This window comes from Medicago sativa, chromosome 4, assembly GCF_051527215.1.
Source record: "Medicago sativa cultivar Bolivia chromosome 4, Bolivia_mono, whole genome shotgun sequence".
Taxonomy (NCBI): Eukaryota; Viridiplantae; Streptophyta; class Magnoliopsida; order Fabales; family Fabaceae; genus Medicago; species Medicago sativa.
The window spans coordinates 28143363-28159427 of record NC_140752.1 but is presented as its reverse complement, the minus strand read 5'-3'; the positions used below and the strand labels follow the sequence as shown (position 1 = coordinate 28159427).

The window sequence follows — 16065 nt, the reverse complement described above, 5'->3', positions numbered from 1 at the left end:
TTAAAAAAGCAGGTTTATCATAAACTATCAGATTTATCTATCAAGACTTTACTTCACCATTCTCAAAGAGACAATTCAGGATGAACTTACCATATTTATCTATCGATCTATCAACACAGATTCCATCATGCAAAACTTAACATATATAACAAAGTTTAAAATGGAAATTCACATGAACATTTAAAAATTAAAAATACCGGCGATAGGAAAGCTAACTCAGTTATTGCAACTTTGAAGGAAGATTCAAGATCAATATAAAAAGAAGCAACTCCATCACTATGCATCTCACACAAGATAACAAGATATCTCAAAAATGGACTATCATAAAATTAATATGAAAATAATAATGATACAACTCAGTAAAAGAAGAAACCAGGAAGAGCTGCTACCCGCACAAAATTTCCTGGAGTTATTTGTTCTATCAACACTTATTGCTCTATAGACATTCTTAGCCAAATCCAAAGATAGCCATAACACAGCAATCAATGAAAATATACAACATAATAAAAACACAAGTACACCCTTGTTTTCCAAAGTGACCTGCTTCTCTCGGACCTTTTCAACCTCGGACCTGGATTATTAAGAAAAGAAAAAAAATAAGATTCCAAAGATAATCTTTATATTCCTTAACAAGCTCGGGTGACAAAAATATATTCAAATAAGAACACAGAAACCACTAAACGGAGGGCAAAGACTAACAGTAAATAATGTCAACTATCCTAAGTGTATTATCGTCATGTGTAGGACTCCGACAGAAAACATTTTTATTCCCATGAACAAGTTTTTCAAGATCTACATAGATACTGCAATTTTACGAGTCTCGTCGTATTAGGAACCTAGAAGTCCCAAAATTAGAAGTGTGTTCTAGAAGAAAAAGGGATCAAGGGCAGTTAGGTAGTCAGTTAGTTGGATTATTAGAGGAGTAAAGATAGTTAGCTAGTTAGCTAAAGTGGTTGTATCAATTGTAATTAGACGTATGTTAGGGTAGTACTCAGAAGAATCATTTAGAAAATTCCTCCATTGGCGGAGCAAAACCAATTGGGTTTTCTCTAATTTTTTCCTTCTTTTTCTCTCAGAATTTTTTTCTCGGTCATAAAGGATCTATCAATTGGTCCAACCTGGCGCTTTTCGAGGGAGGGAGTACCAGGGTGAGCAGTACTCAAATTATTTAGCATTTACATGAACCTTTTAAATTTTAGTTTCTGTATCTTATGGATCCATGCATCAGTTTGTAAATAAAATTAACTATTTTCCATCCTTAAATTGAAAATTTGGTTTAGCAACAGAGGCTCATCATCAAAATCAGCAAATGCCGAGTATTAGGTCATATCTCAAGGCAATGTAAGGTGAGGACTGCCCAAACTTTATAAGAACTACTTAGGTCATATCTCAAGGCAATGTGAATCTAAATCCATCCTCTCATACCTAAAACAATGAAGGTGATGGAGGCTGCAATGAAGGAAACCCAAATCCTGCACTTAGGTGGCAAATTAAGGCAGAATTTCCAACACCAAGTTCGAACACATCCTTGATTACTTTAAGGTATAGTTGAATTCTTATGATAATGACAGTATGTGAATAAACCTTCTATGTTTTCGATAAAAGTTCACTTGTTGTGCTAGACTTGGCTGGTTTATTCTGATTCTTAGCCATTGTAAGTAATTAAGTAGTTTTTTGCCAGACTAACAAGTCCGGTTTGGCCATAGAACACTGAGAGAAAGACCAAGACAGGGAGACACACGCTGTTTTAAAGATCTTCACTGTTTACACAAGTTACTAAATCTGAATTAGCTCGTGAGTTCATATCACAAGTAATTATGAAAAGCTTACATTCTCACCTCAAAACAGCATTATCTTGAATTAGATAATTCAATTGCGAAGAAACTTGAGACTTCCAAGAATTGAGATCACTGGCATCTTTTGCCTGCATGAGCCAAAAATCATTTCCAAAATTAATAGAAAGTAGTATGGTAATGAATTTTATTCAAGTACAAATATTGATAATAATATACGTGATAGAATTAACATACAATAACATCCTGATGATCAATGAGATTCTTTATGTCTTCTTTGATCTTCTGTAGAACTATATCTTTTTCTCCTGTGTCTTTGCTATACTCTTTGAAAATATTGACATATCTAGAGTTTAAGTCTTCCATATACCGCTCCAAAACAAATAAATTTACGTCTAAAGTACGAACTTTCTGCATTAGGATCTTGAGAACAGTATCCCCAGGCATCCTGCCAACTTGTTGACGGATTTCTTCAACTGGATCAGGAACCTTAATGTTTGCCGTTTCATGTTTGGAAGAAGAGATATCTGAAGCAGGGACGGAATTGATCCCCTCAAGAGTTTTTTTATGAACATGTTCAATCACAGCAGGATCAGGATGGGGCAATATTGTCTTCTTATCAGCACTACCTTCTCCAGATGCAAGTAGATTGTCTTGAGTATTTATTAAATCCTCCAGCATCCTCTCAACGGCATCCACACCAAAAACTTCAACAACGCTTAGTGTGCAATAAAATTCAGAACCATAGTGGCTTTGAAGATTCAACTTCAGGTATCTCACCCATTTTGGCTCTTTAAGAACAAACCTTTGAGCATGCCTCACATTCGAGGCAGTAAAATTCCCAAGGAAATTCCAAACATCTGTTGGAAAGTTCAGACTTCCATGGATTTCAAAGTCTTTCAAATTGGAAGAGTGGTGCTCAAAATTAGCTATTTCTATAGTATCTACCAAGGTTTCTTCTGAAAGTTCTATGATGACAAATTTCCCCACCACAGAACACGGATTTCGAAGATACTTGTCTTTATCCCTACTTAATATATTAGAGGCACCTTTTCCTTCTTTATTAGAACCTAAAACTTTGGCTCCCTTTGATGCCGAAGCATAATTGTATTCTGCACCGCCAGGCTCCAATCTATGTATCACACTTCGAGATTGACCAGTGCCTGACTTAACTTTAGAACTGATTGCCCTGCTCTTGAATTCATCAAGACCAAGAGGCACAGCCCGAGATAAGATATCAGACTTTTTTACATCATTTTCATGTTTGACAGCAGATTCAGAATTCTCAACTACATGATCATCTCTATTGACAGAATCAGTATTTTCTTTATTTATATCACCAGGTACCGCATAAGCACCACTTTCCCTACCAGTTTGTGACTCACTAACTAAACCATTAGCCTCGGCATCTCCACCTTTAGAATATATTAAAGCCTCCGACGGAAAGCAAGCATCGATTTCTTTAATAAAATATTTATCAGCAGTATCAGAGATTTCACAAAATCCATGGTTCACTTCATTCCATTTTGATAATCCAACCGAAAGCTCTTCAGATCCATCTACATACAAAGATAATAAACTGACCAATATAAGACTATGAGATATGCATCTGTAACAAAGTAAAAGAAATATTGTATTCATTTTACAAAAGCAAGATCCTATTTGAATCTATCTAAAAAGGGAGGCGTAACCAGTGTTATATAATCTCTATCTCTCTCGTTTTCCCTCCATTTTCTCTCCATATTTTCCACACTCTCTCCTTTTCATGCCTAAAGTTATCCAAAGTTAGATAATCTATTTCCATAATATATAAGTTTCAGGATTCAATCCCTACTACCAACAAATTCTTCCCCCCAAAACAAACTAACCACTAACATTTGTCGGTGTCTTACATCCCGATGGAGTGGCCCAGTAGTCCGGATTGGCACATTAAACAAGTAGTTCGTAGAAGGTCTGGGATTCGATCCTTGTAACCACGAAACTCTTCCTCCCCAAACAAAATAACCACCAACATCTATCTATAGAAAAAAAAAAAAAAAAGTGATTCCTACCGTACTTCAAACAGGATTATCACATGAATATAATAATCAATAAAGCACGAACACTCATCAGATTAAGCGTGTCCTGATGAGGCATATGATTACATTGAATTATGTCAAATTATTATCGTTGTCGACGTGTCTGTGTGTGTCCATATCAATGTTTATGCTACATACGTAATAATTACATTGAATCATGTATCAAGCACGAACACTCGTCAGATTAAGTATGTCCAGGTGTCGCATATGATTACATTGAATTATGTCATTTTCTCAAATTATTATCCTTGTAGACGTGTGTCCATATCAATGTTTATGCTTGATACATAATAATTCAAAACAAAAACATAAACAAGAAAAGATTAGCACCTGTGTAACTGATCCATAAACTGAGGAGAATAAGCAAACCCCACAAAACAAAAACCAAAGAAAGTTCATAAAAATTGAAACTTTTTCCAGAAGAAGAAGAAATATCAATAGGATGATTATGAAGAAGAGAAGCTCTTGTTTCCAAAAGAGCTTTACGTGATCTATGCATTGCACATCAATCAATCCAAATTCAGTAACACACACAATTTCCCTGCAAATTTAACATCATCATTATTCAAAGATCGATCTCAACAAAAAAAAAAACAGAATGATGAATTGTACGATGTTATTGTTACCTTATTTATGTTTTGTTGAATTAACGTTGACGAATTGGATTTGTGTGTGTGTTGTTTGTTCCTTTTTGAAAGGAAATTGAGAATGAAGAAAGTACACAGAAGAAGAAATAATAAGAAGTTATATTATTATGTGAAAGACAAGTCGCGGAACATAGCGCGTGATGGGTACTTACTTTACCGACCTAAAGTGTTCTGTTATGGAGGATTAGTGGTGTTTGTTTTGTTTTATCCGGGGTAGATTAGTGGTGTTTATTGTTTTAGTGGAGATTTAATTTTAACCACATCAAGTTAATCTATTACTAATCACTAATATTTTAATTAATCTATACTTACTATAGATAAAAACAAATAAAAAAATTGTTTTGAGCTGGCTTTTTACATTCATAAAGGGTACTCCCTCCGTTTCAAAATGAGTGTCGCTTTAGCCCATTGCACACAGAATAAGGAATGGAATGAAATAATCATTAGACATAACACTTTTACTAAACTGCCCTTACTTTATAAGAAAAAGACAAACTTAAAGTTGCATTGAAAATTGTGTGAGAGAAAAGTTGAAGAGAGTAAAGTTGGAAGAAAAAAATTAAAGTTGTATTGGAAATGTAAAGCGACATTCATTTTGAAACAAATTTTTTTTGCTAAAGCGACACTTATTTTGAAACGGAGGGAGTAATATGAAGTTTAATACTCCCTCCGTTTCAAAATGAGTGTCGCTTTAGGCTTTGGCACACAGATTAAGAAATGGAATGAAATAATCATTGGATACAACGCTTTTACTGTCCTTACTTTATTAGAAAAAGACAAACTTAAAGTTGCATTGAAAATTGTGTGAGAGAAATGTTTGAGAGGGTAAAGTTGGAAGAAAAAAATTAAAGTTGTATTGGAAATGTAAAGCGACATTCATTTTGAAACAAATTTGTTTAGCTAAAGTGACACTCATTTTGAAACGGATGGAGTATTTTATTTGTGATATCCATTATTCATCAAACCTCATGCAAGACAAAAAATTGATCAATAGTTTAAAAACTTCATATTATACAAAAAATTGTTTTGTATAATATTTAAATTTTGCGATTCAAACAGACCCTAAACTTTTTCAAACAAGTTAGTCATATAATCTATAAATGTTTACTTTGGAGTAAATCACCAAATTGATCCCTGTCTTTATACCAAATTTTTAATTTGGTCCATGACTCTATTAATAACTCAAAATGGTCCTTGTCTTTGTCAAATATTTCTCAGAATGGTCCCTGACTCTATTAGTTATTTTGTATTTTGAGTGTTAATGGCTCAATGTCTTTTGGATATTATTTAGTGGTTAATGACATAATGTCTTTTGAATCTTATTTGGTACGTCAATGACTTAAAATTAAGAACAACTAATAGAGTCAGGGACCAATCTGAGAAGTGTTTGACAAAGACAGGGACCATTTTGAGTTATTAATAGAGTCAGAGACCAATTTGAGAATTTGGTACAAAGACAGTAACCAATTTAATGATTTACTTGTTTACTTTGTTATCCTCTTAATCACATTCATTACAAAAAGAATTGAAATGTTTGTTATTTCATGTGTTTAGTTCATCTCACGTGTACAAACATAAAGCTTTATAACTATTCTAGTATAAAGTTATGCCTCCATTCAGTGGAATACATACATCACTTGAAATTTTGATAAAAATTAAGACAATATATGGGATATAATTAGGGGTGTTCGCGGTCCGGTTTGGATCGGTTTTGAGTTAAAAAATCAACCGATCCAAAATAGAAATCATGTGCGGTTCGGTTCGGTTTGGATGATTATGTTAAAAAAATCCGAACTGATCCGATCCAAATATATGCGGTTTAATTTGGATCGGTTTTTGGATATCCAAAGTGTAACATGTAATTTTTTTATTAATATTAATATTACTCCTACACAATAAAATAATAGGTTTGATACAAAATATGACACAAATTTATTAAAAAAGTTAACATTACACAATGAAAATGATTTGTTATATTTGAAATAGATTAAGCAGTAATAATATAGATTAAATTAATGCAATATATAAGATTAAATATCAATAAGTAATATATGAATGCAATATATAATACTAATAAAATAATAAATAAGTATAAAAATTTACTTTTGCGGTTCGGTTTGGTTTTGAAAAGGCAATCCGAAAACCGATCCGATCATAGCGGTTTTTCCAAAACAACATCCAAACACATCCAAAAATATTCGGTTTTTTGCGGTCTTCGGTTTTTTTGGATCGGTTTGCGGTTTTATTTTGGATCGGTTTGGATTTGAACACCCCTAGATATAATAGTCAACTTTGTCCCTGAATTTGAAAGGATCAATCAATTTCATCCTCCAATTTGTCAAAATAGCTAATCAGTCCTTGAATTTGTCAAATGTCAATCAATTTCGTCTCTCCGTCAAGTTTATGTGTTAACGGTGCTGACGTTGGTCATTAACCACTCACATAGCTTGCCATGTCATATGCCACATAAGCAGGGACTAATATGACCGAAAGTGAGAAAAATTCCAAGGACGAATTTGATTGAAATGCAGAAAATCATTGCCTTCTTGGCCATTATACAACAGCTCTTTCTTCCCCCAAATCTATAAAATTGGAACCCTAATTTTTCAATCTCTCATCTACAGTCCAAACTCCCCAAAATTTCTTCAATTAATTAACAATCATTTCTTCACCAATTCTAAAAACTTCAAACCCTAATTTGTTTTGATTGAATCCAAAATCCAAAATCCCTAAAATTTCTTCAATCAAAATTGTTCAGATTGAATCTGAAATGATGGGTGGTGGGCGTATGTGCAAAAACAGTTCACATAGTCAAGCTTCATCTTCAAACTCTATGTTTAATGGTGATGTCAGAATGCTTGAATGTCGGTGTCCTAGAATTTGTACTGTAAGAAAAGTCAATACTCTCAAAAACTCAGGAAGGCCTTTTTATGCTTTCCCTTTGCCAAAAGTTTGTTTAACAATGGTTATGAGATGTCAGAATGGTTTGTTTAATGGTGATTGATTTTGATTTTCTTTTGTACGGGATGATGATGATAATTGTGAATTTTTTTTCTGGGTTGATGAAGTTGAGGAATTAGGATACTTTAAAAACAACGGAATTGGTGCTGGTCAGGGAAGAAAGGCAAGATTGATGGGGAAGGTTCATTCTATGGTTAAGGCTGAGGAAAGTGGAAATGAAGAGGTTTGGAGGGCAAGATTGATGGAGAAAGTTTATTGTGTATGAAATGAGCTTAAATTGATTAAGTATTTGATAGACATAATTTTCTTGTTTGAATTTTTTAACATGTTATTGTATTGTGCTAGGAGTGTGTAATACCCTCAATGAAAAGAGGTTGAAGATGAATTAATGTAACATTTCTATTATAATATTACCAGCAAATTGGTCCCTCAATTATTTGACTAACTATCAAATTGATCCTTAAATTATACGAAAAACCATCAAATAAGTCTTTGAATTATATAAACAGTAATCAATTTGATCCTTGATGCATATATGTTTAGAAGAAAGTAAAAAGTAAATAGACACAATTTGGGGCATTAATAAGTCATAATTAAGTCATTACATTACAAGTGCAGGAATATTACATAGTCAAAAAGTAACCCAACTAGGGGGCATAATTTAAATAGGTCTAAATATTACATATCCAAAAACACTTGTATAATAAATAAGCCATAATGTAAACAAGTCTCAAGCATCACTTCTTTGGAAGTCCTGGTGTTGGAATAAACTCCATGAGTTGGGGTTGAGTAGAACAAGATGCACCATAGTCATAATATCGTACTCTAATAAGTCCAGGAGCAGTTGGATGTGCTGGAGCAGGACCCCTTACTGGTGTTTGCTTAGACCTCTCAGTTGAAATAAATGGTCCTCTCATGCCATACCTCCTTGTACATACTCCATGCAATAAAATTTTCAATCAAATCAGTCCATAAATTATTACACTTGCTAGCAAATCAATCCTTATATTTTATGACAACAATACAAAACCATCAGTCATACCTGTCCAGACATTACTTCATTTGCAACAACATTGATGATAGGCACTACCTCATTAGCAACAACAATGACAACATTTTGAACCTAATCATAATTTCCTTGCACCTCATTAGCAACAACATTTTTAGCAACATCATTTCCTTCTTCTAGTTGTTCAGGCTTAGAATCAATTCAGTCTTTTGGTCTCCTAGAAACAACTTGCTTCACATAGCCTCTTGGCTTATGACCAAAAAATCCACACCTAAAGCATTGAGTGTCATTGTAAATCTTCTTCATGCTACTCCCACAAACAGGTTTCTCATTGCCATCCTTCTTGCCAGTGGCGGAGCTGGAAAAAATATCGGGGGTGGGCCAGCAAAATATACTTTAATATATAAACATAAACTTTTTGTATGTAATAAACGCTAAGCACAAAGTTTCATCAAAAAAGTAAACTACATACATTAGAAAATTAAAATAAGTCGTTACGCGATACAACTAACTTGAAATCATCAATAACTAACTCAGAACTAATACTTTTACTAATTTCCCTTTCGATATAAACCGTCATGCTATCATTTAGAAACCCACTTTCCATCTTGTTTCTCAACCTAGTCTTGATAATCTTCATTGCTGAAAAAGATCTCTCAGTTGTGGCTGTAGAAACTGGAAGAGTTGTGATAAGGCGGAGTAGTCTATCAATCAATAAGTAAATTTTGTGTACGTGTAACAAAGGAAGGGGAAAAGTCAGGGTGGGCCACTTGGGAAAACTAAAATAAGCGGAGGGTATTTTTGTATTTTTCCTATAGAAAAAAAAAATTGGGGTGGGTCGTGGCCCACCTCAGCCCATACCAAGCTCCCCCTCTGCTTCTTGCTTCAAAGTCACTCTCATCACTAGAGGAATCAAAAACCAGTGGGGGATCATCATTAACTGTGATCACAGTCCAACTACCCCTTCTTACTAGTCCTTTTCTCTTTATTGTTGAAGTCTGTTTTTCTTTCTCTTTGTTTAACTCTCTTTTTTTTGCTCATTTTTTACCCATATTTGCTAGATTTTACTGAGTTTGTTGGGCAGTGGTAGTTTCTTGAGACATTGTTTCTTGAGGTTGTGTTTCTTGAATATTATGAGTAGCACCAACATTTTCTTCTTAAGTTTCTTGAGTACCATCAACTGTTTCATCCATTCCTTGAGTAGCATCAACATTTACTTCAACATTATATACTTTTTTGCACACTAGCAACCAAACAGTTTATTGTAACGCCCTACTTTTATTATTTATTATTTTATTGAGATTAGATGTCTTTTTATAATTTAGTCGACTTATTTTGATGAGTGATATTTTGTTATGTTATACGCTGGTATTTACTAGTATAATATATATGTTATTTGGTGAAGAAAAATATTTGTTATTTTGTGTGGAAATATATATGTTATTTGGTGTAGAAATATATTTGTTATTTTGTGTGGAAATATATATGTTATTTGGTGTAGAAATATATTTGTTATTTTGTGTGGAAATATATATGTTATTTGGTGTAGAAATATATTTGTTATTTTGTGTGGAAATATATATCTTATCTGGTGTAGAAATATATTTATTAGTAGCCCCTATTGTATATATTTAGTGGGAGAATATATTTAGTGGAAGAATATATTTAGTGGAGAAATATAATTATTAGAATAAGTAGATTTGGAGGTTGAAATAGAAAGAAGAAAGTTATTGAGCCTAATTAGATTTAAGAAGAGAAATTAGTATTATAAATTGAGGAGATATTAGGTTGAAAGACTAACATATGCAAAAAAAAAAAACAAGGATTTGGAGAAAACAAGGTTTAGAGAGAAGAGAACAAGAGGATAGAAGAACCAAGAGAAGGGCTGCCAATCGATAATTCTAAGGTAAGGGTGAGACCAGTGGCGGATCTTGAGATATTTTGTTGGGGGTGCCAAATATTGATAGAATATATATTAAAGAGTTTCAAAAAATTGCCAGGATTATGAATTGTTGTGGTGGTTTGTTTGCTTGAATGTTGTATGGAGGGCACTGGTTCAACTCCCACTAGGACTGTTTTTTGAATATAAAACTTTAAAAATTTAAAAATACAAATGAAAATATAAAAAAAAACAGGGCGTGAGCGTGAGAGAGGAGAATCGAACTCACGGCCAGGAGATGGATGAGGGGGTGTTTAACCACTACAACAGCCATTAAACTGTGATCTATTATTAATAATATGATATTTATAGACAAGTTGGGGGTGCAGTGGCACCTGGGGGTCTCAATAGAGATCCGCCACTGGGTGAGACTATAATTCGGTAATATTAAGTCTGTAATTCTGAATTTGCAATTAACATGTTCTAGGATTAGTTTGTGAGAATTTGTGAATTAGGGTTCTGAGAGAGAATTGATGATTAGATGATGAGAAGTTGATACATTGATGTAGAAATTGTGTACAAACCTTAGATAATCCATGGGTAATCATAATCATAGAGCTTGAAGTGAATTTATGTTGTTCTTAAAGGTTTTCATGAAAAATGGGTCAAATGGTGATTTTTGTTGAAAGGGTGTTTTAGTTCAAGTTTTATATGGATTTGGGTGTCTTTTCATGTTTAGAAACGTTTAAACAAACTTTGGGACCAAATTTCGGCTTAGGGGATTCAAAATTGGGATTTTGGGATGAAAAATGGAGTTTTCCCGAGAGCTATCTCTGACAGCATTCTCTCTTTCATGTTTTTGCATCTTTTTCACACATTTCAGTTTTGAATTGGCTTTAGGTGTAAACACGAAAGTTGTAGGTATGGATGTTACCTTTCTAATGTCATTGGTTTGACTTCAAAAGGATTATAGAACTTGAGTTATGGTCAAATTACTGCACATAGGTCACAGTGAATTTTTATGGACTTTCAGCATAATTTTTCCAAATTTAAAATGAAAACTGGTATTGATCGGTACAGAATTGGTCTTAGGCGTAAACATGAAAGTTTTAGATAATTTTTTTAGCTTTCCAGTGGCTTTGGTTTGACATGAAAATGATGTTTGTTCTTTGAGTTATGATGAAAATACTACAAGGAGGTCTTAGCAAAATTGTACAGTGACAACATTCTCTGTTTCATATTTTTGTGTTTTGTTCATATGTTTCTGTTTTGAATTGATCTTTGTTGTAAACATGAAAGTTTTTGATAATTGTGATATCTTTCCAGTAGCCTTGGTTTGACATGAAAATATGTTGTGCATGATTAGTTATGTTCTTACAAAGATGTATGACGAATTGTTGATGTTTGAATATAATATTAATGATGATCTGTGAAGTTGTTGTAAGATGATTTAATGTTGTTAATGATGTGAGATTGTTATATATGCACTATATGTGTTATTTATAATGCTTATGTTGATGCGATGCTTAAGATGCTATTGTTATCATTTGATACTGTTATGTTATGATGCTGATATGATGTGACTTATAAGTGCTGCATATGTTGTTGATCTTATTTAAGATGTAAATGTCGGTCTAAGTCAAAGAGTTGTAATATGTTCATGAAGTTTCTAAGACGTAAGATGTTGAGTCCATGCATATTCATTTAAAGATAAGGGCTCATGCCCTAGGAGCTTTTGCTCAACGACGATGAGGGTTTATGCCCTAGGAGCTTTTGCTCAACGACGATGAGGACTTATGCCCTAGGAGTATATTTATGCTCAACGACGATGAGGGCTTATGCCCTAGAATGGTACCACATGCATTTGCATTTGTCAAGATGATTTGAGAAGTTGAAGTTGCATAGTCGAGTCGAAGTTGTTAAGATGTTAAGATGTCAAGTTGTCGAGTTGTTAAGATGTTAAGATGTCAAGATGTCAAGTTGATGAGCTATTAATGAAGTGTTTTATGAATGATTATGATGCTTAAGATGATGAATGATTATGATGTTTATGATGATTGATTATGAAGTTGCTTATGATGATTGATTATGAAGTTGTTTAAGATAAGATGTTATGTGATTTATGATAAGATGCTATGTGATTTATGATATGATGCTATGTGATTTATGATAAGATACTATGTGATTTATGATATGATGCTATGTGATTTATGATAAGATGATACATGTTTACTAATGATGATATGTGATGATGTTTTTGATATTTATGATGATATATATGATGTTATGATTAAGATGATATATGATGTTTATGATTATTTATTATGATAATATAAGATGATGTTTATGACTAATGTAGGAAGATTAATGATACTAGTTAATGAAGTTTAAGTTGTTAAATGTGATTGATGAATTATATGCTTAATATTGTTGTCTGTGAAATCTCACCCCTTCTGCTTGAAAATGTTGCTCTTCGTATGGGTAACTTGCAGGTAACCCAGATTAGTTGCGGTCGTGAGTGGACTCCTCACAGGTGTGTCTTAGGTGCTCTGATACGTAACGGGATGGGAATTTTGTTATTGTCTTTCTATTCCTTACGTATTACTTTGAAAGTTTTTCATGAATTATTGTTGAACCAAGATATTATGAGATTTTATGTTGAGGCCCTTGTACCAAAGATTTATTTAAGTTGTTGAAATAATTCCGCTGCGAAGTTTAAAATAATATGATATTGGATTTTGAAGGATAAATATTTATTTATTCAGTTTATGTTTTTAGAAAAAGAATGTGACATTCCGTTTAAGTTGAATTACTCTGATTTTTATTATGAAATTTTATGTTGGGAAAACGGGGTGTTACATTTATCACATTTCTTTCCTCGGCAGTTAATGTATCAACCTCCATAACTTCATCAACTTCAGTTGTCCCCGTACTTACATTTTTCATAGACTCTTGCATAGGTCTCTCAAGCTCTTCTCTCTCTTCAAAAGATAATGGTACAAGTTCAACCTCATCATTATCCACTACATGTTGTGCATATATTTCCACTTCATTCCCATTAGTCCTTGCAACTTGCACCATATCCAAAACATGCTTATCAGTTGTCAATGAATTCAAGCAAATATTGAGATCAGAGACAACACCTTCAAGTACCACAATTTAGAAACTTTGAAGTATCCTTTGCAATGTTTCACCATCTTTTCAATATCCCACAGACATAACTCAATTTGCATCCATTTTTTCTCAAATACAGAATTCACCACGAACATATTCAAGCCTCAGATACTGATCACACTCTAAACACCCACTGTGATGCAGAATTAGCGTGATATATTCTTCCATCCTATGAATTTTGGGAACATTAGTCATAATCACAAACAAAACAACAACATAAAGCAAATCAAAATTCACTACCATAGAAAATGTACCCTTTTTAGAAATTGTGTTAATCAAGCAATAATTCCTTCATTACTTATCTCATGTTCGTCAATTTTAGTAACCAACAAGAAAAACAACAATTTTTAAGTTATAAATTGAAAACCCTAAAATGGAGAATAAAAAAAATGGTCACAAAAAAAAACAGTCACAAAAAAAAACATTAAAGCAAGCATCAAACAAAGTTTAAACATGAAAACGAATGGATAAAAATAAAAACGGGAATAGAAAAAAACGGTCACAAAAAATGGAGAAAACAAACAGTCATTATTGGAAAAACGAACAGGAACAAGTTTACCTTCACAAACGACGAAATCTTCCTTCAAAACGGCACTTCGAACGTTGATCGATGAAGATGATGATGCTTTTGGAGAGATGAAGATGATGAAGGTTTTAGCGGGAAGGAGAAGAGTCGAGGACCAGTATGATGTTTCTTAATGAAATGTGAGGATGGGAGGATTGAAGGACATGTGGATATCACATCACAACATGCAGATCGACACATCAACCTTAAACGACATTCATTTTGAAACGGAAGGAGTGATACTTTTTTATTCGGATTTAAACCAATGATTTTTAATTTCTTTAACCTACCACTCTAAATATTTGTGACTTTTTTTTTTTTTTTGAGGAATAAATATTTGTGACATTAACTACTCAAAGGTTTTTGTCTAATTATTATTCAAAAATGTTTGATTCATATAACTAGCGCGTGATCGTTACTTATTGCTCAAGGGATGCCGACCTAAGTGTCTTTGTCAGGATTACAGGTGTTTACCTCCAATCAAGTGAATTCAAAATTTTATTTTTTGACGAAAAGTTGTAAACCTAAAATAATTGAATAACGGTAGAAAAAGTATAAAAAGACAAACATTATTAATGGATTAGATGTTACTCTGAACTTACTCGCACCATCCTTAATTTATTTTTTAGTTTTTTTGGTACAGCTCACACCATCCTATATTATAAACTAGTAAGATACCCGTGCATCCGCACGGGTACCCGTTGGTGTGGATGATTTGTTTCAGTTTCTATATATATTATATATATAAACTGTAAAATATAAATATTATAATCAGCTATAGTTTGTTATGTGCATAATAACTATTTTAAAATATGTCTCACCAATAATTGTTCTGTGTATAATAGTTTTTTTTTATAATTCACTTGTGTATTCTTTCAAAAAAAAAAACTTCTCTTGTGTATGACACTTATTTTAAAATTTGTATCAATGACAATTTGTCCAATGTACAATATTTATTTTAAACTTTGTATCATTGACAATTTTGGCGGCATAGGACGGAGGTTTCCCAGATGCCAACCTAGTTGGTATGTCGGTGCTTTCTCCCGATGTCTGCCATTACTCCTTGCTTAGCAAAAAAAAACAATTTGTCCTATCAATAATAACTATTTTGAAATTTCTATCAACAACAACTTTCCCCGTTTAGAATAATAATTTGAAAATTTTAATCATGGACAACATTTTCTGTGTTTTATAATTATTTTTTCTGTGTATATCGAATTAATAATTATTTAAAAAAAATCCTCCAAAAAAATATTTTAAAATTGGTATCAATCACTACTTGACTCATGTTTAATAATTATCTTTAATTTTTTATTATGAACAACGTCTCCCGTGTATAATATTTGTTTCTAATTTTTATTAGTGATAATTTATCCCGTGTATAATAATTATTGTTGGATATTTATTAACGACAACTCTTCTCATGTATAATAGTTATTTTAAAATTTATATCAGAGACAACTTATCCCGTGTTTTATAATTATTTTTAAATTTTTATCAGATACAACTTGTCCCGTGTATAATATTATTATAAACTTTGTATCAAGAACAATTAATTCTGTGTTTAATAAAAAAAAATTGGATTTCTAGCAATAAAAAATCTTTCGCTATATGATAATTATTTTAAAATTTGAATCAAAGGCAACCTACCTTGTGTTTAAAAGTATATTTAAAAAAAAATTATCATGAATAACTTGGCCCCGTGTGTAGTATTACATTTCATAGCGCTCGATGTAGTATTACATTTCATAATAAGTGTCACTTTAGGAAAAATTTGTTTTAAAATGAATGTCACTTTACATTTTCAATGCAAACTTTAATTTATCTTTCCAACTTTGCCCTGAATAATTACTTCAACTTTTTTCTTTCTCTCTCTCACTATTTTCAATGTAACTTTAAGTTTGTCTTTCTCTGATAAAGTAAAAGTAGCTTAGTAAAAATATTATGTCTATTAATTAT

At 32.4% G+C, this 16065-nt stretch overlaps 1 protein-coding gene across 2 annotated transcripts; it reads right to left on the bottom strand.

The window, feature by feature from the left end:
• Positions 1-303: 303 nt before the first annotated feature.
• On the bottom strand, positions 304-4581 carry LOC146927482 (SUN domain-containing protein 4-like). 2 transcript variants are annotated; one of them, XM_085700732.1, is made up of 5 exons: positions 4498-4581; positions 4202-4412; positions 2031-3352; positions 1839-1924; positions 304-571 (listed from the first exon to the last, which is right to left on the bottom strand). In XM_085700732.1, exons 2-5 carry the CDS (start codon positions 4368-4370, stop codon positions 322-324), a joined length of 1827 nt encoding a protein of 608 aa, XP_085556858.1. In that variant the 5' UTR covers positions 4371-4412; positions 4498-4581; the 3' UTR covers positions 304-321. The 2 variants fall into 2 exon arrangements, with proteins under 2 accessions (XP_085556858.1, XP_085556859.1); XM_085700733.1 differs by having other exon boundaries at positions 460-571; positions 1831-1924.
• Positions 4582-16065: the final 11484 nt, after the last annotated feature.